The sequence below is a fragment of the Ursus americanus genome, chromosome 12, assembly GCF_024610735.1.
Source record: "Ursus americanus isolate L20-20 chromosome 12, mUrsAme1.1.p, whole genome shotgun sequence".
Taxonomy (NCBI): Eukaryota; Metazoa; Chordata; class Mammalia; order Carnivora; family Ursidae; genus Ursus; species Ursus americanus.
Genome location: NC_142138.1, coordinates 40,838,224 through 40,861,027, shown reverse-complemented (window position 1 = coordinate 40,861,027; position 22,804 = coordinate 40,838,224). Strand labels below are relative to the sequence as shown.

The following is a 22,804-nucleotide window of genomic DNA, read 5'->3' as shown; positions in this document are numbered from 1 at the left end:
TTATTTTTAAGGGAAAGCCCTTGTTGACACTCACATTGGTAATTTAAGGATTTCTAGGGGTGAGAGAAGTCAGTGTAACATTCATATGGACCATAAAAACCTCTGTAGCTGATGGTCAGAGAAAATGGTGGAATAGCAAAGTCTAAAAGCAGTTTCTCCACTGAAACATGGGAAACAAACAAAACAACCAAAACTTAGCAAAAACTGTTAGAATCAAGTGTATGAGAAATCTGTAAAACAGTCAAAGGTTTACTGCAACCAAACAAATCCTTAAAAAAAAAAAAAAAAAAAAGCAATGAGTATTTAATGGGAGAGCTCTGTGGCATTTTAACTTACCTTTGCCTCATTCCTTCCCCGCCCCCACCCCCAACCAAATGGCTTGGTGATGGTCTTCAATATGGCAGTCTACAGAGAAAAACTCATGCTCAAGAAAGTAAGGTTGCCTGCTTTGACCTGAGGACTCCATGAAGGACTAACACAAAGGCGTGTTTTTTGTTTGTTTGTTTGTTTTTTGCCTAACTAGGAAATCTTTCAGGGCAGAGAAATAGCTAAGCGGAGGGCATTTAACAGCAAATGAACCAGTCACTGCAGCCTGGAGCAAGAGATATCAATAGGGACAAACAATAAGATATCCCAAAGAGTCTTCGAAGAGAATATAGGGAATGAGATGTTTTGAGGAATATGGGGCTTTGCAATGCTTCCACTGGGAAACTAGAAGGCAAGGGAGAAACAGAAAACATCCTCAGAAAAGACCCAAGAAAGCCTTAAGCTCTCACATCTGGCTGATCTACAAGTCCTGTGTGAGCAAGGCACAGTTGTAAAATGCCTGGAAAACCACTGAGGATATGCCCCAGCACACAAATAAACAGCCCAGCTGCAAAAGCAAGGAGTTTTTTTTTTTCTTTTTCTTTTTGCCTGCATGCATTAAAAGACATATCTGTCAAAACACTAGCTGACCACTAATTTAATGGAGACTTCTGTGATCATACAAGACAATGAATACAATCTTTACAAAACAGCTTATAAAAGCCCCTAAACAACCACATACCACACAAACAACAAGAAATTCTAGAGAAGGGGAGTATCTTTCAGAGTTACACATTGTAATATTCACAATCTCCAGTTTTTAATAGAAAATGATGATGCAAGCCAGAAAATAAAGAGTATGGCTGACTGACAAGAGAGGCAGAAATTAATAGAATCTGAGGAAGCCAAGACACAGGATTTACTAGACAAAGACTTTATATCAACTGTCAAAGACCTACCAAAAAAAAAAACCAAAAAACAAAAACCAAAAACAAAACCCAAAACAAACAAACAGAAGAAAGGAGAATGGTGTTTAGGCAAATAGAGAATATTAAGGAAAATACAGAATTATAAAAAAAAAAGAATCAAATGAAATTCTAGAGCAGAAAAGTACAATACTGAAATTTAAAAAAAATTAGAAAAGTTCAGTAGTAGATTTGAGCAGGCAGAAGAACTGGCAAATGTGAAGAAAGGTCAATTAAAAGCACCTAGTCATAGGAACAAAGGGGGGAAAACTAAAGGAAAGTGAACATAATTCTGTTATTGAAGCAGCTGGGTAACAAGGGCCATTGCATGAAGAGACATATTGATAAAAACTATCGCTGACTTTTTATAATAGAAAAATAGAAGCCAGAAGAAATCACATTTTTAAAGAGCTGAAAGAAAAAAAAAATTCAGATTTCTACCTTCACTAATAATATTCTTAAAACATGAAGCTGAAAAATATAGGAAAAAGGTGAAAGAATGACACTTTAGCACATCTTCATTATAATAAACGTTAAAATGCTATAAAGGAAATTTTATAGACTAAAGGGAAATAATAATAGAGAAAATCTCAAGTACAAGAAGTAAAGAACAGAAATAATAATAAATGGGTCATTAAATACATAGGACAATGTTTTGTTTTATGAAAAAATAAACTGAAAAAATGGACAATACTCTTAAAGCTCTTAGCTCTCTAGGGTAAAACAATACTCAAGGATGACGATTTTTTAATAATAATTATTTTTATTTTGTTAGTCACCATACAAGGATGATGATTTTTAAGGCATATGTAGAAGTAATATATATTACAACAAGAAGAAGGATTTGCAAATATTTCTTCATAAATTTTTTTAAAGATTTTATTTATTTATTTGACACAGAGAGAGACAGCCAGTGAGAGAGGGAACACAAGCAGGGGGAGTGGGAGAGGAAGAAGCAGGCTCCCAGCTGAGAAGCCTGATGTGGGGCTTGATCCCAGGACTCTGGGATCACGCCCTGAGCCGAAGGCAGATGCTTAATGAGTGAGCCACCCAGGCGCCTCTCTTCAGAAAATTCTTTAACTGATTTGGAGGTAAGAGAGTAGATTGTGATCATAGACTGTAATAAGTTCAATATGCATGCCTAATTCTCTAAAGAAAGCAATAAACACACATACACATGCACACACACAGGCATAACTAAAAGGCTGTTACAGGAGATGAAATGGAAATATAGAAGGTTTGTTTCAGGAACAACAACAAAGGCCAGGAAAGATACTATTCGAACACCAAGACTGTACAGTAAATACATACCAAAAATAATATTATATTAAAAGGAAAGTTTATAAAGGGCACATGGAAACTTTTGGGGGTTATATCGAAAGTTACCAAATTGTACTCATCAAATGTGTGCAATTTATGTATGTAAAGCTGTTTAAAAAAAGAGGGGAGAATATGACAGACTAACAACTTCAGTCAGATTTTCAGGGTAGATAAAAAAAAGAGTCACCTATATAATGTATACAAAATATGCCACTTTAAATTTTTAAAAAATTGGTTGAAAATGAAAGGATGGAAAAACTTCTAGGAAAAAATTCTTGCTAGGTTACACTGGGCATGAGAAGGATAATGTGGCTCTACTAATATCAGACAAAGTAAACTGTATGTCAAAGAGTATTTTCAGAGATAAAATGGAATATTTATAATGATAAAAGAGTAATTGATCAATAAGATATAACAACACTAAATGGGTATGCTCCTAATTAAAAACAAAACAAAATAAAAAGCAGGAAGTAAAACAATGAAACTAAAGATGGTTTGTAACTGACTTAACCAATTTGACACCTGGCTTGATAACTTTGAGAAGCTTCTTTCTGAGCTCTACTAAAGCCAGACTTTTGGGAGAAATCTTGACAGTTCAAACAGAGAGACATGATTCATGTTTGTGGACAGGGCTCATAGGAGTTTGCTGGTGGGAAGACTCTGACTTCTGATGCTTTCTTCACCCTTCTAATTTCTGATACCCATGGAAGCTGATGCTTACTTTTGTGTTTACCTCTGCGTCTCTGGGCCCCCAAAATGTCTGTACGTCAATAAACATTTGTTCTTTTTAAAAAGAAATAGTGAACAAAGACAAAGTGACCTCTGGAATATCATGAAGAATACATACACACACACTATGGGAATTTCAGAAGGAGAGAAGAGAAATAAAGTGGCAGAAAAAATATGTGAAGAAATAATGTCTGAAAATGTCCCAAATCTGATGAAAGACATGAATCTACACATTTAGAAGCTCGAAGAATCCAAGAGTAAACTCAAGAGATTACTACTTAAGACATACTATAATCAAACTGTGAAAAAAACCAAAGACAGAGAAATCTTACAAAACAGCAAAGGAGAAGCAAGTCACCACTTACAAGGAATCCTCAATAAGAACAAAAGCTGATTTTTCATCAAAAAGCACAAAGGCCAGGAGGTACTGGAATGACATTTGTAAAGTAATGAAAGAAAAATTTGTCAACCAAGAATTCCACATATTGCAAAACCAACCTTCAAAAATAAAGGAGAAAATAAAGAGATTCCCAGATAAACAAAAGTTAAGGGAGTTTGTCACTAGCAGATCTGCCCAGATGAAGTGCTAAAATAAGTCATTCAGACTGAAATGAAAGTACACTAGACAGTAACTTGAAATTGGAGAAAAAAATAACACCAGTAAAACTAACTACACAGGTAAATATAAGAGCCAGTATTACTGTGTTCTTGGTTTATAACTCTTTGTTTTCTTTATGACTTAAAAGGCAGGTGCATAAAACAGTAATTATAATGTAATTTAACGGGCACACAGTTTATAAACATGTAATCTGTGACACAACAACAAAAGACAGGGAGACACAGCTATATAGGAGTGGAGTTTTTGTAGGGTATTGAAGATAAAGTGGTAAAGAGTGTTATAAATTCAGGATATTAATCACCAGGGTGACCACTAAGCCCAGAACTAAAAAATATACAGAAAAGGAAAAACGAGGGAATCAAAAAGGTAAACTAGAAAAATTCAAACACAAAAGAAAGCAGTATCAGAAGAATTCAAGGGAAAAAAAAAAGATTAAGACCTACAGAAAACAAACAGCAAAATGGCAGAAGTAAGCCTTTTTGTTGTATAATAAAGAATTTGGCTGGTTATTGTTCATGGCTCCTGGGAGCAAGCCTTTAAACCATTGTTATTTCCTCAGTGATTGCTGTGTCTTCTTATCCATGGTGGGCCCCTCAGACCTCAGATGAGTTTATACTAACAAAGTGATTCATGGTAGGCCCCTACAGTTTCTGGATGGGGGCTAGCTATGCCAGAAAGACAACCATATAATAGAGGGCTGGTGCCACATAATATTAGCTTGGCCTCCTGAACTTCAGAGAAGGGTGGGGGACTAGAGACTGATTTCAATCAAGTGGCTAAATGATTTAACCAGTCACTCCCACATAATGAAGCCACAATAAAAACTATGGATACTCACAGTTAAAGTGAGATTCCTGGTTGGTGACAGAAATTGATATGCTAAGAGGGTGATACATGCTGAGGACTAGGAAGCTTCACATTTGGAACCCCCAGACCTCTCCTTATGTGTCTTTTCTAATTTATGTTTATAATAAATAATAAAACTGTAATTGTAAACATAGAGCTTCTTTGAGTTGTTCGATAAAATTACTGAACCTGAGGTGGTAGTGGGAATCCCTGAATTTGTAGCCAGTTTGTCAAAAGTGTGGATAGTTGGGGAAACTCCAAGTTTACAACTTATGTCAGAAAGGAGGGCAGTCTTGTGTGGGACTGTGCCATTGAACTTATGAAATCTGACCCAACTCTAGGTAGTTAGCATCAGAATTGCATTAGCCACATAGGTATATACATGGATTACACTGTTCAAGTAAAAGGCAGAGATTGGCAGAACTGATTTAAAAAACATGATCATAGGCTGTCTAAAGGACTCATTTTAGATCCAAAGACAAAACAGATTAAAAACGAAAGGATAAAAAAAGATATTCAGTGCAAATAGTAATAAGGAAAAGAAAGCTGAGATGGCTATACTAATATCAGACAAAATAGACTTTCGGTCCAAAATTGTTATAGGAGACAAAGAAGGACATTCATTACATTTTGATAAGAGTCAATCCTTCAAGAAGATATAAAAAAAAAACTACAAACATATGTGCACTTAACAACAGAGCCCAAAAATACATGAAGCAAACATTTACATAATTAAAAGGAGAAACAGGCACAAAAAATAATTGGAGATTTTACTACCCCACGTTCAATAATGGACCTACTAAAATGGCAATAATAAAAAAAATGGAAAATAACAAGTGTTGGTAAGGATGTGTGCTCTTGGGAACAAAAATGATGATGCAGACTTTGTGGAAAAGTCTGACCATTCCTCAAAAATAAAACACAAAATTACCACATGACCTGCTAATTGTACTCCTAGGTATATACCCAAAGTAAGTGAAAACAGATGTTCAAACAAAAACCTGAACACAAATGTTAATAACAATAATAATTGCAATAGTCAAAAGGTGGAAACAACCCAAACAACCCAAATATCCAACCACTGATGAATGGATAAACAAAACTTAGTATATATCCACATACAATGGAATATTATTTACCACAAGAAGGAATGAAATACTGATATATGCTACAAGAACAAAACTTGAGAGGAGTACACTAAGTGAAAGAAGCCAGACACAGAAGGCCACAAATTATATAATTCTACTTACAGGAAATACCTAGAGCAGACAAATATACACAGACAGAAAATCAATAGTGGTTGCCAGAGGCTGGGAGGATGGGGAGTAACTACTTACTGGTTACGGGGTTTCCTTTTCGGATGATGAAAATGTTCTGGAACTACACAGTGGTGATGGCTATACAACACTGTAAATAAATACTTCTGAATTGTATATTTTAAAATAGTTAAAATAATAAATTTTATGTTATGTGTAACTTATCACAATATTTTAAAACTCTGTGCATACTTTCTTCTTTATTAAACCAGGACCAAATGTACACACAAAAAAACGCACCAAAAATAATTAGGAGAAGTATGCAACCTACCTGTTAGTGCTGCTGGTTTGGATAGTGTACTATACTGGTTTTGTGTAGATATCATACTTTGACGTGGACTTAGTGTTGGTGATGCAACAAGTGAAAGCTCCTCAATAATAATACCGCTTTTGGGATGATTCTTGGGAAGTTCATTTAATCTTTGTTCTAATGAATACTTTAAAAGGTCCAACTTCTGACTTGACTCATTAAATCTTGCTTGGGCCTTGAATAGGGAAAAGACAATTATCATCTAAATAATTACATTCTTTGAATAATGTATTTAAGTTAAAATATTTATTTAAAATTACTTCTGAAAGTGCTTTTCTGTCTGTTACTTTTCCTGAGCCAAGTAATTTCATTACATTCTTTGCACCTTCTGCTACTGCAAACTCTATCCTAAAATGATGCCTTAATTCTTCCATCCGAAGCTCAAGAGGACTTATGACAGGTTTTGCTAGAGGGGGAAAAAAAAACGCAATTGAACCATTTATTTGGTATTCTCATATTTGGTGATTAAAACTCATGAAAACAAAAGATTTCTTACAACTTAGAAGTTAGTTATTAAGTCAATAAACACTCAAATAATACTTAATAGATACAATGTTGAAATAAAAAGCCTTCCATTTTAGCCATCAAAACTCGAAGATAAAAACTAAAGATCAAAAAACATAATGCTTCCTCCTCCTCAACTTTGAACCACTGTTTCTCTCCTACATAACATTTATTAAGCACCATGCCCATAATAATAAGAATGACAATTTATCTCTATTCCATCACCATTATCAAAAGCCAATTCATTGGTCTGGACTGCCTGAAGAATCTGCATTCGTATCACTTCTATCTTTGTCTTGCTGTCCTGGAGCAGCTGCTGAGCTGTGCCATGGAGTTTCCGATCCTATTAAAATAAGTTCAGAAAGGTAAGCAGATGAAAAGACAAAACATTTTCATAGCTTCTTAGTAAGATCATATGATTATCGGCAAGTGAAAAAAAATTTAAAAGAACACTCTAAGTATACTTATTTTAAATACAAATGGATATACTTGTAGATATGTTTATTTTAAAAAGCCACCAAACTGATAAATGAGAAAAACAACTCTGTAATTTGAGAAAGCAAGTGAATTTTATTGTTTTCAAAAAACTCCAAATTCACACTTGTAATTTTCTTTTTCTGCTTTACGCAAAATATGAAGAATTTTCCCATACCATGGTCAACAATTCTCATACTCAGAAGCATTGTATGTGACAGATAGATGCCTCAGTGACTAAGCCTGAACATTTTGAAAATCTCTTCTCCCATAACATTGCAGTTAAATTCTCATGGAATTTCACATATGTAGGCAAATTTTTAAAATAACTAATCAAAGATGGTATCTGTGTTCCTTTAAATCTGATAAAGGAAACAGGAAACATCATTTGTCAACATTGGTGAGATAATGAGAAAGGTTTCTTGAAATTCTTGAATGTTAAAAAATAAGACCTTCTCAATAAAGCAAGGGAGGAAATTATGGTGAGTAAACTTCTGTTATTTCTTATAACTTCAAGAAGGGTGAATTACATGAAATAACGTTACTATCATACCTCAGTTTAGTTTCAATAACAATGAATGTTACTGATGCAGAGTCATGAAAACTTACCATTTTTGGAACTGTGGTCAGCTAAATAATGATCCACCCAAAGATGTCCATGTCCTAATCCCAGAACCTTGCGAATGTTACCTTACATGGAAAAGGGAACTAAGACAGCAGATGGAATTAAGGTTGTTAACTGCCCAATCTTAAAATCCTGAGATCATTTCCTGGATTATCCAGGTAGACCCAAAGTAATCACAAGGCTCCTTAAATGTGGAAGAGAAGGCAGAAGAGGAGGGCAGAATAATGTGAGAAGAATTAGACCCATTGCTGTTGACTTCAAAGACTGAGAAGAAGAGGGCCATAAGCCAAGAAACATCGGCAGCCTCTAGATGCTAGAAAGAGCAAGGGAACAAATTCTCCTCTACATCTTTCAGAAGTGAATGCAGCCCTGCCAATGGCTGATTTTAGCTCAGTGAGATTCATGAGACTTCTCAATTACAAAATTGTAAAATAATAAAGTTACATTGTTTTAAGCCTAAATTTATGGTGATTTATTACGGCAGCCACAGAAAATACAGTAATTTCTTCTACAAATTTCATATGCAACAAATAACAGAAGTTAATACCATCTCCTGCTTAGTTTTATTAGTTGTCAAAGTCTAGAAGGCTTCAGTCCACAAAAAAAGATATGATAAACAAAACTATGCATCAAGTTAGGAAACATTCACAAAAAAGGCCAATTTTTGCTTATTATTTAAGCATCTCTACTTTTATTACTTAGGCAGTCAGTACTGATTTGGAAATAACATAGGATACAATCAACCTATATCTCTGGAAGAGTTCAAGCCTAGAAGCTAAGAGACAAGCATTAGATGTGCAGCATCAAAAACACACACACAGTATGACACTGAATAAAGGGGAGGATGAAGATGTGGGGTGAGAGAGACATACTGATATTATATAAGGAAAAAAGAAAGTGAGCTGACATATTTTATGATAAATACCAAACTAGGCTGGTTAATAAACAGTGAAAGAAAAAGCAGTTTGCAAATTTATTTTCGTATTTTTCCATTTCTTTCTTGCTCCTTAGGTCAATTTCAGAAAGATCTTCTAGTCGAATTTCATTCTTTATTAAATATTTAGATTCTATACCAAAGGAATTGGGCAATAGAGTTTACTATAAGCCTCTTAAATATCAATTTACACCATGAAGTACACACACACACACACACACACACACACACACTGCATTTGTTAACTGCTTTACCCTTCAGAATACTTGCTTGAGTTTGGTGTTCAGCTATGACTAATTATATATACTTTTAAAAATATACCTATTCACTTTCTAAATTTAAAATGAAAATGCTTTACTTTTACCTTAATTCTTCCTTTCCAGTATTAGGTACATCAGACAAACTGAAGATTTGAAATAGCTTTTCTATTTCTTTGAGACTTCATCAGAGTAAGAGGAAAACTTAGTATTCCAAACCTAATTTAATGGGACAAATGTGTTTTGCAATCAAACAGACTAGTGGCCAAATCTTAACTATACTTTAACCTACCTTCCACAAGCTTTAGGTTTCTTGCAGAAATTATGTAAATGGGGATACCACTCTCTAAAACATGGAGATTTGTAAGCATTAGACAAAACAAAAATCATACTGCCTAGCACATGATGTGCATTAAAATGTTCTCTTTTAGAGTAATAAAAATGATTATCTTATTTCAATGAAGTCCTAGTATAAATGTATAAATATTAAGCAAACTATATAATACTATGCTTTTCAATTAAGCTACTCCTTTTACTATTTTATCACCATGTGAGAAGGCGACAGTTCTGTCATTTTCTTCTTTGGAAATACTTTCTTAACTATTTCAATTCAACACGTAAAGAAGAACATTAGTTCATTTTAAAAGTAAATCGACTTTTCCCAGACTTCTGGAAGATCTGCACAGATGTCAAAGTATGATGAAGGCTTTTAAAACTGACACTGGATATTATCTGTCAAAGGCGATTTACAGTTACTACATGTCAGTCTTATGCTTTCCAGCATTCAATAAATTTTTATGGTCAGTTTTATGCTTCTAGAAATTCAATGGATATTTTACTGAGCACATAATATATTCAAAGCAAGAGACAAAGTAGGTCTAAAGTATATCAATTGGCTTAAGAATTAGAGAAATACTGGCTTTTATGCTAAGGCTTTGGAAAGATTTTTATGTATGTTAGGTTGAATCATACGAAAATGCCAATATCTAACTAGCTTTGAACTAAAAAGACAGCAATTTCATATGGTTCTATTGGTAATCAGCACTCTACAATGCCTGATAGTTATATCTTGAACATACAATATTTTAAAATTATGTTAAAAAATTTACAATATTTTCCAATTACATAATATTTTGTTTTATAAAAAGTAACCATTATTGTTTTGCAAGTCATAGTGGGACCATTATAACAAACTACATCACACATGGATTTCAGAAATAAATAAACCAATCATTATTTTTCCATCACATATTGACGGCTTACTTTACATGTATTAAATGTGGTCACATCCAGTGAAAACACTAAGATTAATCAGGATGCTACCTTTAAAAACCTGTAATTTGATTGAACAGACACAAATAATTATGGTTATGTATCATAATGTTTAAAGTAGTTAAAGAATATTCAAAGGAAGATGGGATCAATTTTAGCTGAGGGAATCCAGAAGGGTTTATGGGCTGTTGTTTTTTTTTTAAGATTTTATTAATTTATTTGACAAGAGAGAGAGAGACAGCCAGCAAGAGAGGGAACACAAGCAGGAGGAGTGGGAGAGGAAGAAGCAGGCTCCCACTGGAGGAGCCTGATGCAGGACTTGATCCCAGGACCCCGGGATCACGCCCTGAACAGAAGGCAGACGCTTGACGACTGAGCCACCCAGGCGCCCCGATGGGCTGTTAATACAGATGAGACTGGACTATATCAAGACTAGAACATTGAGGAGAGTGAAGCTGGGATAGATGGTCAGATACTTTCAAATGAGAAAAAGGTCTGAAAATACTAGGGTGCATTTAAAGAGGTTAATAAGAACCCCATATTTTAATAAATAGCTTAGTTTGTCATCTGAATACATCAATGGAAAACATCTCTTTGATATATCTTACAAAGCCCTCAGATTATTCTGAAAACCAATGGTGCTACTTAGAGCCATGAAATTTACATTCTAATGTTGATGAAGATGATAAAATTGTGCAAATTATAATTTCAGGGGGCGCCTGGGTAGCGCAGTCGTTAAGCGTCTGCCTTCAGCTCAGGGCGTGATCTCGGCGTTCCGGGATCGAGTCCCACATCGGGCTCCTCTGCTGGGAGCCTGCTTCTTCCTCTCCCACTCCCCTGCTGTGTTCCCTCTCTCACTGGCTGTCTCTCTGTCATATAAATAAATAAAATCTTTAAAAAAAAAATTATAATTTCAGGTAGTAGTAATGCAGTGAAAGAGATAAGGAGAGTCAGGGGCTGATATTTTACACGGGATAGTAGTAAAGAGCTTGCTGAAGTGTTAGCATCTAGCAGTGACTGTAATGAAGTGAGAGAAAAAGCCCCATGAAAAGTACTTGAGAGAAGAGACATCTAGGCAGAGACATAGTAAATGCAAAGCCTCTGAGGTAAGAGTGTGCATGGTGTGTTCAAGAGATAGCAAAGAAGCTGATATAGCTAGAGTGTAACAGGAGAGAATGAAAGTATTTTAAAGGATAAAATCAGAAGATAGGCAGGGTAAGTCATGTATGAACTTGCAGAGCCACAATAAGGACTCTGGATTTTGTTCTAAGCATGCCAGAAAGCCAATAGAAGGTTTTGAAAGAAGAGTGTGAAAATGTCTGACTTGGCTTTTAAAAGTACAACTCTGGCTATAATGTGTACTGGGGTAGTAATTTAGTCATACAGAATCCAATAACCATGGTCCTGAAGATGATTTTTATCACCAAACTGAATTCATTACCCCTGTCCCTAAATTTGCTCCCCATTGTGAATTACCTGTCCTTGTGAAGGGCACCACCATTCACCAATCTACCTACTGGTTTAACCAAAGAATCATCTTCAACTCTGCCTTCTTTCCCGCATCAAGACACCACATATTTATTCTACCTAAACAGCTTGACTCTGTCTTCTTTGCTTTCACCGCTGTTACAAGAGGAATGAAGCATGTTCAACCTGGGCTCCTACAAAAGCTTACTTAAACTTGCTGCCTATATACTTGACCCTTCTCTAATTAATTCTTCAAGTCAGAGAAAGACGAATGTGAACTTTCTAAACTTTAAATCTGATCATGTATTTACTCTGCTAAAATCTTTCAGTAGCTCCATATATCTTATAAGATAGAATCTCAACTGCTTAATTTTGTCCAAAGTACTTTATAATCTGGTTTGTCTTTCAATTATGCTACACCTCTCACTATACCTCACTCACCTAAAGCTTTAGTGGTGGGGAACAGAAAAAAAAAAAAAAAAGTCTTGTTGGAATCACCTGGAAGACTTTTCCCAAAAATAAATGTGCTTTTCTGGAGATTGAGATTTGTTTGCCCTTGAGGGCACGGCTTTCCACTGCAGATGACTGCAACGCTTAAAAGTGTATTCTACCTACCTCAGATTTAGATAAGAAATAAGTTGAGAGTTTCTGCTACAGCCATACAAAAGCAGTTTCATTTCTTAGAATATGACATGCTATTCAATAGTTCCTTACTCTGTATCTGCTGGGTTTACCCATTATCTTCTTCCCTAGAAAGTAATTCCCTTTTAAATTCCAAATCATCCTTCAAATCTCATATTAAGTAATGACTTCTTCTGGCAGTTAAGTGATTCTTAGCCACTGTTTCTAAAGTAACTTGAACATACACTATTATATATTGTAATTATTTACATATGATACCTCCTTTTTGGATAGTGGAGCTTTTGAAAGTGGGATATTATGTTAAGTACCTATTATGTTATAAGGCATTAACTTTATTGCATTTATACTCCAAAGCCCAGCAAAAGAGCTATCAAACTGTTAATTCTTTAACAAACTAATTAATATTCCACATAACTTCAATTTATAATTTTCCCTAATACCATAGAGATACATTTTGACCTAATGAGAGGTTTAAAGATGAGAAATGAAAACAAGACCAAACCTAGACAGAAATAACTAGCAGGTCTCCTCAGAGACTATAGCAGCTGGACCTCTACCTGACCCCTTCTCAAATTAATAAATCCCCTATATTAAAAATAAACGGCTATTGGGATGCCTGGGTGGCACAGTCAATTGAGCATACGACTCTTGGTTTCAGCTCAGATTGTGATCTCAGGGTTGTGGGACTAGCCCCACATCGGGCTCCACACTCAGCACAGAGTCTGATAAAGTTTCTTTCTCCCTCTCCCTTTGCCCCTCCCACCCCACTCACTCGCTCTCTCTCAAATAAATAAATAAATCTTAAAAAAAAAAAAGGCTATTGGAAAATTATCTCCTGTTTTAGTAGGATGCCCATAGTTTGGTTCATTTTGGACCTGTGGTTATCATAAATTATCTATTTGTTTTATTTTTAATATTTCCATAAACCTATTCAAATTGGGGGTGGAGTAGGGCATTTACAGACCATTTTGAGAATACAGTGAAACCTCTGGCCTTTCTCATTCATTCATCTATCAACATACACACTCACTTTACCTTCAAAGGGTTCATAAACCTCTCAATCTAATCCATCAACTCTGTATTTAAAAACCTTACTCCAGAGGATGGTAGCAGGGTAAATTTAATTTTTTAAAAAGATTTATTTATTTGAGAGAGAGAACGTGCAGAGAGAGAGTGGGGCAGAGGGAGAGAGAGTCCCAAGCAGACCCTGCTCTTAGGACCTGAGCCGAAACCAAGAGTCAGTGACGCAACCGACTACACCACCCATGCGCTCCTGAATAAACTTAATTTTAGAAAACCCAGCATAATATGATGTAGTCACAGTTCCAAGAATGTAGTCTTTGCCTTAAAACAAAAAAGTCCAAAATAACATTTGATAAAAATGAAAAATGTTCAAAACTAAAGGTCAACACTAAAAATAATAACACAGAAAAAAACTCTACCACCCCATGAATGTTCAAAGTTAATAAGATATGCTATTAAATATCATATAAGTAACATATCAAGTAGAAACAAATATATTTCTCTAAGAATAATTTAAAAATTCATTTGAAATATGGCATATAATCCAATTTTCATTATTAAGCTTAAAAAAATCTTACTTATTAACATATACATATTTCTCTCTTTTCAGCAGCTTCCCAGATTTCTTTGGTTGGGTAGGCAGGGTAGGGTGCATAGCTTCAAGTTAAAATTCTATCCCCACCCCCCATTTCAAATTCTTAAATAAAACAAAACAAAATCAAAACACAACCTAGTAAATTTATTCTGAAATTACTTAGGAAGTATCTATTAAAATATGAAAGAAACATTAATTTGCAGAGGCAAGATCTTTGAATTAGTTGAGAATACCAAGGTAAATTTTATAAGTCCACCTTTCTAAGACTTTTTGGAAATTAAATTATAGAACCTTAGATTGGAAAGAACCTTTAAAATAATCTGGTTCAGTGGCTCCCAACATTTTCTCTTCTACATTATACCACAGAACAAGGACACATTCCTATTAGTAACAACTGCTCCCCATAAAATGATTTTTAATTACAAGTTATAAGCCCATTCCAGATTCCCCAAGAACCCACAGCTCTACTCCAAACAATCACTACCATTAGAATATTCTGTCTTTCCATTTGTCTTCTCCTAAAAAACTGTCTGTAGTGATGGAAAACTCTTAAGAGTTTAAATTTTTAAAAAATAACCTTTTTGTTTTAGGCCAATTTTAGATTCACAGGAAAGTTGCAAATATGGAGAGTTCCTATGTACCCTCTACTCATATAGCTAAATTTTTTCTCGATTGGTTTTGGCAGGAGTAAGCAATTTTAAAAATATCATTATTATTTTTTTTAAAGATTTTATTTATTTATGTGACAGAGAGACAGCCAGCAAGAGAGGGAACACAGCAGGGGAGTGGGAGAGGAAGAAGCAGGCTCCCAGTGGAGGATCCCGATGTGGGACTTGATCCCGGAACGCCAGGATCATGCCCTGAGCCGAAGGCAGATGCTTAACGACTGCGCTACCCAGGCGCTCCAAAAATATTATTTTTTAATAAAGATTTTATTTATGTATTTGTGAGACAGAGAGAGAGAGAGAACGCGTTCACAAGCAGGGGGAGCAGCAGGTAGAAGGAGAAGCAGGCTTCCTGCTGAGAAAGAAGCCTGATGTGGGTCTCAATTCCAGGACCCTGGGATCATGACCTGAGGTGAAGGCAGATGCTTAACTGACTGAGCCACCCAGGCGCCCCTAAAAAATATTATTTTAAAAACTATTTGTTTCTAATTTGTTTTATTGATAATACTTTCAAATTTGAAGGCTAAAATGGTCTTAAAAATCATAATACAGTGCTTAAACAGCAAAATCACAGCACAATAATGCAAAAACTGTGGTACTACACAGACCATGAAAACGATACTTGTTTATAGTCTAAGAGCTTAAAGAAGAAGGCAGAGCAACTTGTTTGACCTCAGCTGTGAGCATGCACATCAGACAACTCACATTTTTCAGCCCTCTGTGCATGTCCACAAATGACTGTGAAAGTGCCACAAGTACTGATGCTGGGTTTATAAATAAATTTTATCAGATAGGTGAATTCACACATATGGAATCTGCAAATAATGAGGACTGACTGTATACACTTACATTTATAGTACTTACCTTTGAAGATCCATTTGAATACATCTGTATCATGTTCTCTGCACCTTGTTTTACTTTAAGTTCTATATCCAGTTGTTTTTGTAAGGCCATCAATCTATTATTGCTAGTGGAACAACGAGGGTCACTGCTGGGAGTATCTGGAGTCCTTGGGCAATCTGTAAATTAAATAGTATGTTAAAATCACTTACTAGGACCAACTGCTGCTTAAAATTAGAAGTTAATATTCTCAAAGAATAAAGAATTACAGGGTTTGAGATGAGCTTAAAGTCACCTAAATGGAATCTCCTTATGCTTACAGATAATACAAGAATTCAAGCCAAGAAAATGTTCAAGTAGAGTTGCAGGATCATCTGCCAGGGATACATTGAGTCTGAAACTGAATTAGATCATTGCCCCAAGTTTTCCCAACACTATCGTGTTTAAATTAAATAAAATAATTTGACTCATCTATTCAACAACTGAACTAAATCTTCACTCATACCTGAATGGTTCGAGAAGAAAGCATATTTAAACATTATACAGATTCCTCTAATGTAATTCTTTGTAAATAGAATATAATGCCAACATTCTTCATAGTAATAACCTAAACATACACATTAAGGAGTTCACATTTTGTTTTCTACTAGGAGGATGTTCAGTCACAATGGAAAGTGTTTCAAGGATACTGACTGATTGATACCACATTGCTGATAGGGAAATATCTAACACCTCATGTCCATGGTTTCTCATAAAGCATACAGTGGTGCTTCTATTTTAAAATAAAAACAAAAACTTGGAACAAAACCTTCTAATTATTTTGGGTAATCCATTATTGTTGAAATACTTCTACTAATTTTACCACATAACTAAAATTCTTCATATTGAAGTTCATCATTTTGTGTTTTATCTACCCTAGGTCCCTTGCTTATAAAAAAAACAACCTAGAAGACTAGGGTACTAGACCTGATTTAGTTATAAATAACTTGGCAATCACTGGAAAATTGTTTAAACTGCAAGTTACTTAGACTTCACGCTTCAGGGTTAAGTGCAATAAAAGATGGTACGACCAATTGATTTTAATGAATGTTTTACATTTGGCTTTATATTCGTTTAAAAAAAATCCATGAGTTTATAAACAACTCAACATAATTTGTTAATTAACTTGCAAAAATACAGGTCTTATGCTAGACAGGGATATAAAATACCATTTTATCATTTATATACTATGTTACAAAGTGTAAGTGCTCTATAAACTCATCAATCCTCATAAACAGCCCTATAATGAGTACTGCACCCGTATTATAGAGAAAGAAAACTAGGGCACAGAGTGGTTAAGGAACTGGCCCAAGGTCAGATATCTAGCAAGTCAGTTCCATACCAAAGTCTACCTTACTAATTGCTGTGCTATGCTGCCTTTTTACCATTTAAAAACCTTGTAAAAAGGGGCGCCTGGGTGGCTCAGTCATTAAGCGTCTGCCTTCAGCTCAGGGCGTGATCCCGGCGTTCTGGGATCGAGCCCCACATCAGGCTCCTCCACTGGCAGCCTGCTTCTTCCTGTCCCACTCCCCCTACTTGTGTTCCCTCTCTCGCTGCCTGTCTCTCTGTCAAATAAATAAATAAAATCTTTAAAAAAAAAAAACCTTGCAAGCAACTATACTAGATTCTGCATGTATGCACACTTACACATTATAACAGTATAATTATACACACACATATATATATGTATGCATATTAATCCTTAAAATAACGTTTTGAGACAGATATTATCCACATTTTACACATCAGGAAACAGGCAAAGTCACACAGTTACTAGCTGAGATTCAAATCCAAGAAAGGTTTCTATTGTAACTGAATTTCCCACATTATAAATGAGCTGCTCTGAAAGCTGATTTTATAGATGACATATTCTTATTAAAAAAAACTAATATAAGTATAGACGACTTTTCAGATCAGGCTCAAAAAAGAACTACTTAACATACTGTTATGGACAGAATGTTTATGTCCCCAAATGCATATGTTGAAGCCCTAAATGTGATGGTACTCCCAGAGGTGAGCCCTCTGGGAAGTAATTAGATCAAGAGGATGGTCTCTCTCTGTCATGTAAGGATACAGAGAAAACATGCTGTCTGCAAACCAGGAAGAGGTCTGTTACCAGAACTCTGACCCTGCTGGCACCTTGATCTCAGAGTTCCCAGCCTCCAGAACTGTGAGAAATAAATGTCTGTTATTTAAGCCACCCAAAATATGGTATTTTGTTGAAGTAGCCTGAACTAAGACGTATGTATCATGATAGTTAAGAGTACCTAGGTTTGAATCTCAGTTTTGGAATTGAAATTTAGTATAAACAGTATAATACGGGGTAAACTACTTAATAGCTCTATGCCTCGTTGTCATTATTGTTAAACAGTAAAAATAGCACCAAGCTCACAGGGTTATTGTGATTTAATAAATTACATGTTAAAGAGCTTAGAAAAGGGCATGGTGCATAGTAAATATTCAATAAACATTTAGTAGTAGTCATTGTATGAAGTGTAAGCATATTTCCTGTTGAGTCCATAAATGAATTGCACATCATAGTAATGACTAAAAAGTTAGGTCTATTCCGATCTTGTGAACAGTCAGGTTTTCTTCCTTTCTCTTTTTTTTTTTTAACATAAATGATACAAGACTCTTATAAGAAATTGAAATCACATAAAATTTGGCATATAATTTATAGTAAGCATATTTTTAAAAAAAAAGAACTGGGATGCATTCACAGAAGGCTCTCAGTTCAGAAAAGTGTAGAAATGTGTTTTCTGTAAAATAGCTGATCATGTTTAGCCTAGGGCGAGAAAGAGAAATGATTCTTGCCTAAATATTTAAATATTTGCCTATGAAAGAAGCTATCCACTTTCTATTTCCCCACAGGGTGAAGAATTAGAACAAATAGATAAAAGTTTGAGGATAAAAATTTTTACACAAAATAAAGAGAATTTCCTTACATTTTAAGTTATCTAACAATGAAATAGATTCCTTAAAATGTAATAAAATCCCTTGTCTCTAGAAGCATTTACATAAGAGCTAGATTATAATCTGTTAAAGAAGCTACATAAGAAATTCTTGCACGTTAAAACAGGTTGTACTAAGCCACTGAAAGATATATGGATTCTAATAGTCTGTGAATTTGTAATAATATTATAAAATCTAACACTATTTTTATGGAAAAGTATGTCCTCAGTTTTAATAAGGATTATAAGAACATAAGAAATAACATAATGATTAGGAGTCCAGGCTCTGGAGGTCAGAATGCCTGGGTTAAAATCCTGTGGTCCTGCTTATTGGTGTGGTCTTGATCATATACTTATTTCACATCTCTGTGTTGCAGTTTCCTCAGTCACAAATTGGGGGTTATTGTGAAGATAAAGCCTATATAGTGCTTAAGCCAATGTTTAGGGCTCAATAAAACTACATGTCAGGGCACAGTTAAGTAGCTGGTATTTCTGCTTGTTTAATTTTCAAAGGAACTCACAAAGGTTTGTAATACACAACCTCGCTTTACAAATAAAGACAACTAAAACTTAGAGAGATCAAGTAATTTGCAAAGTCACAAAAGTGTATGCCAAGGCAGAAGTTTAACCTTAGATATGTCTAGTTTTATAAAGCCCACTTTTTACTCATTTAGAAATAAGAGAAACACTTTGCTATCCTTAGAGTTTGCCTATTTTTCCTTTTGACAAATTACTTTTCTTCTACCCAATTTCCTTTCTTATAGGTTATGGTAAATTACAGCATTATTAAACATATGGTTGCCAGTATATTTGTTAAACACTTTTCTTCATGGTGAAACATATTTCAAAAAAGGGGTAACTGAACTCCCCATTAATGTTCGTCTCTTCTTTCAAAAAAGGCAATTTTTAAAAATTCTGTAAGATGAAATTATTTTTCCACTCTAAGAAGAGCAAATGTTGAAGCTATTCTTAAGAACATACTTTGCCACTTAAAAAAAACTATACCCCATGATTAAGACTCATGTCAAATCTCCATTTGCTACATCTATTTGCTGTAACTACCAAACCAGCTTGGGGGGAGGGGGAGGAATTACAGGAATTATTTGAACTTCTAACCTTCTAAACATTATCATACAATTTGAAATATAATATGTTATACAAAATTCAGTAACAAGGTTTTAATATGCTTGTATATTAGATCAAAAAGGTCCCAAATAAAGTCCCATTTTCATAGCTAGGCATTAAAAGCTTTATGCTGACTAGCTAAGCTAACTTTCCATTACTGTTTTTTGTCAAATTTAATGTTTGCTTTAAAAAAAATGTTTTTCTATCCCCCAAATGCAATGTACTTGTCTTCCTCCATACCACTGTTAACTCAGCTTAGGCATTACTTTTTTCTTCCCTAACCATTTCCCAATCTGATCAGGTGCCCTTTCTAATATGTCTTCAAACTATATTTTCTTCCCTCCATTAAAATACATATTATACAGTATTACAATGATCTATTTTCATGTCTGTTTTCCCTCCAAGACTACAAGTACCTTGATTTAACTATTTTAATGGATTAGTTTAACAGCAAATTAGACACAGAAAAATAGCAGACTAGTACTGAAAAATAAATGAGGTGGAGGGAATAGAAAATGAAAGATTAAAAGGCACAGAGGGCAAAAAAAAAAAAAAAAAATCTACCTTATTGTGTTTCAGAAGAAAAAAAGAAAAAGGATTCAAAGACATTACGTGAAGAGAAAATGACAAATTTTTCAGAACTTATAAAATATACCAATCCATGAATTCAAGCTATCCAAAAAGTTCTGCACAGCAAAAAAACAATCAAGAAAATGAAACGCAATATACAGAATGGGAGAAAATATTTGCAAGTCATCTATCTGATAAGGGGTTAATACCCAAAGTATATAAAGAACCCACACAACTCAAGCAAAAAAAGAAAAAAATCTGATTAAAAAATGAGCAGAGGAACTAAATAAACATTTTTTCAAAAGAAGACATTAAATCCTCAAGGAGACAAGAGGCAACAAGTGTCCTTGAAGGCTGTGGAGATACAGGAACCCATGTATGCTGTTGGTGGGAATGTAAACTGGTTTAGCAATTATGGAAAAACAGTATGAAGGTTCCTCAAAAAATTAAAAATAGAACTACCACATGATTCAGCAATCCCACTCCTGGGTATATATTTAAAGGAAATAAAACCATATCTAAGAGATATATGCACTCCCATGTTTATTGAAGCATTTACTCACAATAGTCAAGATCTGAAAATAACCTAAAGATCCATCAATAGTAGTATGGATAAAGATGTGGGGTGTGTGTGTATATATGTATGTATGTACACACACACACACAATGGAATATTTATTATTCAGCCATTTGTGACATGGATCTTGAGGGCATAATGCTAAGTGAGGTAGTCAGACCCAGAAAGACAAATACTGTATGGCATCACTTACATGTGGAATCTAAAAAAGCTGAGATATCATAAAACAGAATGTAGAATGATAGTTACCAGATGATGGGAGGTGGGAAAATGGAAGATGCGTTGTTTAAGGATACAAACTTGGAACTGATAAATAAATACGTCCTAGAGATCTAAAGCACAGCAGAGTGATTATAAACAACAATGCTGTATTATAAACATCAGAGGTACTAAGAGACTAATCTTAATTGTTCCCACCACAAAAAAGATGACAATGATGTGACTTGATAAAGGTGTCAGCTAATGCTATAGCAGTAATCATATTGCAATATATAAATGTGTCAAACCAACATGTTGTAACCTTAAACTTATACAATGTTACATGTCAATTATATATCAAGAAAAATAAATTTAAAAAATTTTAATACAGAAAATGCAGTTAAGCAATACTGACAGGATATTCGTAACCCTGAAAACATATATTAGGAAAGAGAATAAATTTAAAGTTCTAAGCTTCTGTCTCAAGTTAGTTTAAAAAAAAATAGCCAAATCATTTCAAAGAGAACAGGAGAAAGTAAGTACTAAAGATCAGGGCAGAGATTAACAAAATAAAATCAAATACACGAAAGAAAGGATCAGTAAAGTTTCGTGGGTTTTTGTTTTGTTTTGTTTTTGTGATTTTTTTGGGAAGGGGCAGAATAATAACAAGAGAAATCTCAGAAAAGTGGTCAAGGAAGAAAAATGGAGAACATACCAATATGAGGAATGAAAAAAGGAATGTTACTACAGATATATGCTGACTTTAAATGTGTAACATAGATATTATAAATTATGTCAATAAATTTGAAAATTATATTAAATGGAGAACATCTTAAGAAATTAATTTCACCAAAAGTAATTTTTTAAAAAGATAATTAGCTGTAAAATTTAAAGTACTGGGGCACCTGTGTGGCTTAGTAGGTTCAACATGCGACTCTTGATTTCCTCTCAGGTCATGATCTCAGGGTTGTGAAATCCATGCTGGGCATGGAGCCTACTTAAGATTCTCTCTCTCCCTCTATCTCTCCCTCCCCCCAACTCTAAAAAAACAGGAAAAAAAAAAAACGAAAAAAACAAAAAAACAAAGTGCTATGAGACACCTAAAAGAAACTAAAGAGAAAATATTTGTAATCTGTAAAGGCTAACTTCATACTCCATGCTCAATCTCCTCTCTTGCTTAAAATAAGAAGCAAGTTTAGGGTGAAAACAAAATCTCTCAGGCTCATTTGCAGAAGGCAGTATATGGTGTATATGACCCAATTCCAGGGCAGATATGAGTAGACATCTGTCGCTTTGTTTTTCTGACAATGCTTTTGCTTTTTTGATTAAGGGACTTGATAAGCTCTCATCATCCTGGTGGAATAAAGCTTGGATTTTAATAAGAGCCCAAGAAAAGGCTGTGGGGGAAACCTACAAAATGGGCAATGAAATCAGAAAAAAACTAATTAAAGACAGACAGCTAATAAGGTGCCATCCATAATGGCTGAATTATGTGTTGACTTGTCTTTGGCTTGGGATGACTGTGGGAAAGGAGAATGGACATCTTTTAAAAATTCCTACTGTTCTCATCTAGGTTTGACACAGGAAATCACACTATCTACATGGTTCCCAAAATTTATTTTAATAGGCCCCAGG

The 22,804-nt window shown here is 34.6% G+C and overlaps 1 protein-coding gene across 2 annotated transcripts in view; it reads right to left on the bottom strand.

Moving 5' to 3' along the window:
- Positions 1-22,804, bottom strand: part of PKN2 (protein kinase N2) — a 141,208-nt gene that overhangs the window by 59,809 nt on the left and 58,595 nt on the right. For both annotated transcript variants that reach the window (XM_045801851.2, XM_045801852.2), the window contains 4 exons: positions 15,734-15,888; positions 7,141-7,258; positions 6,672-6,817; positions 6,373-6,586 (listed from right to left, as the gene is read on the bottom strand). In XM_045801851.2, coding sequence (XP_045657807.1) covers positions 6,373-6,586; positions 6,672-6,817; positions 7,141-7,258; positions 15,734-15,888 — 633 coding nt within the window. The remainder of the gene's footprint in view (positions 1-6,372; positions 6,587-6,671; positions 6,818-7,140; positions 7,259-15,733; positions 15,889-22,804) is intronic.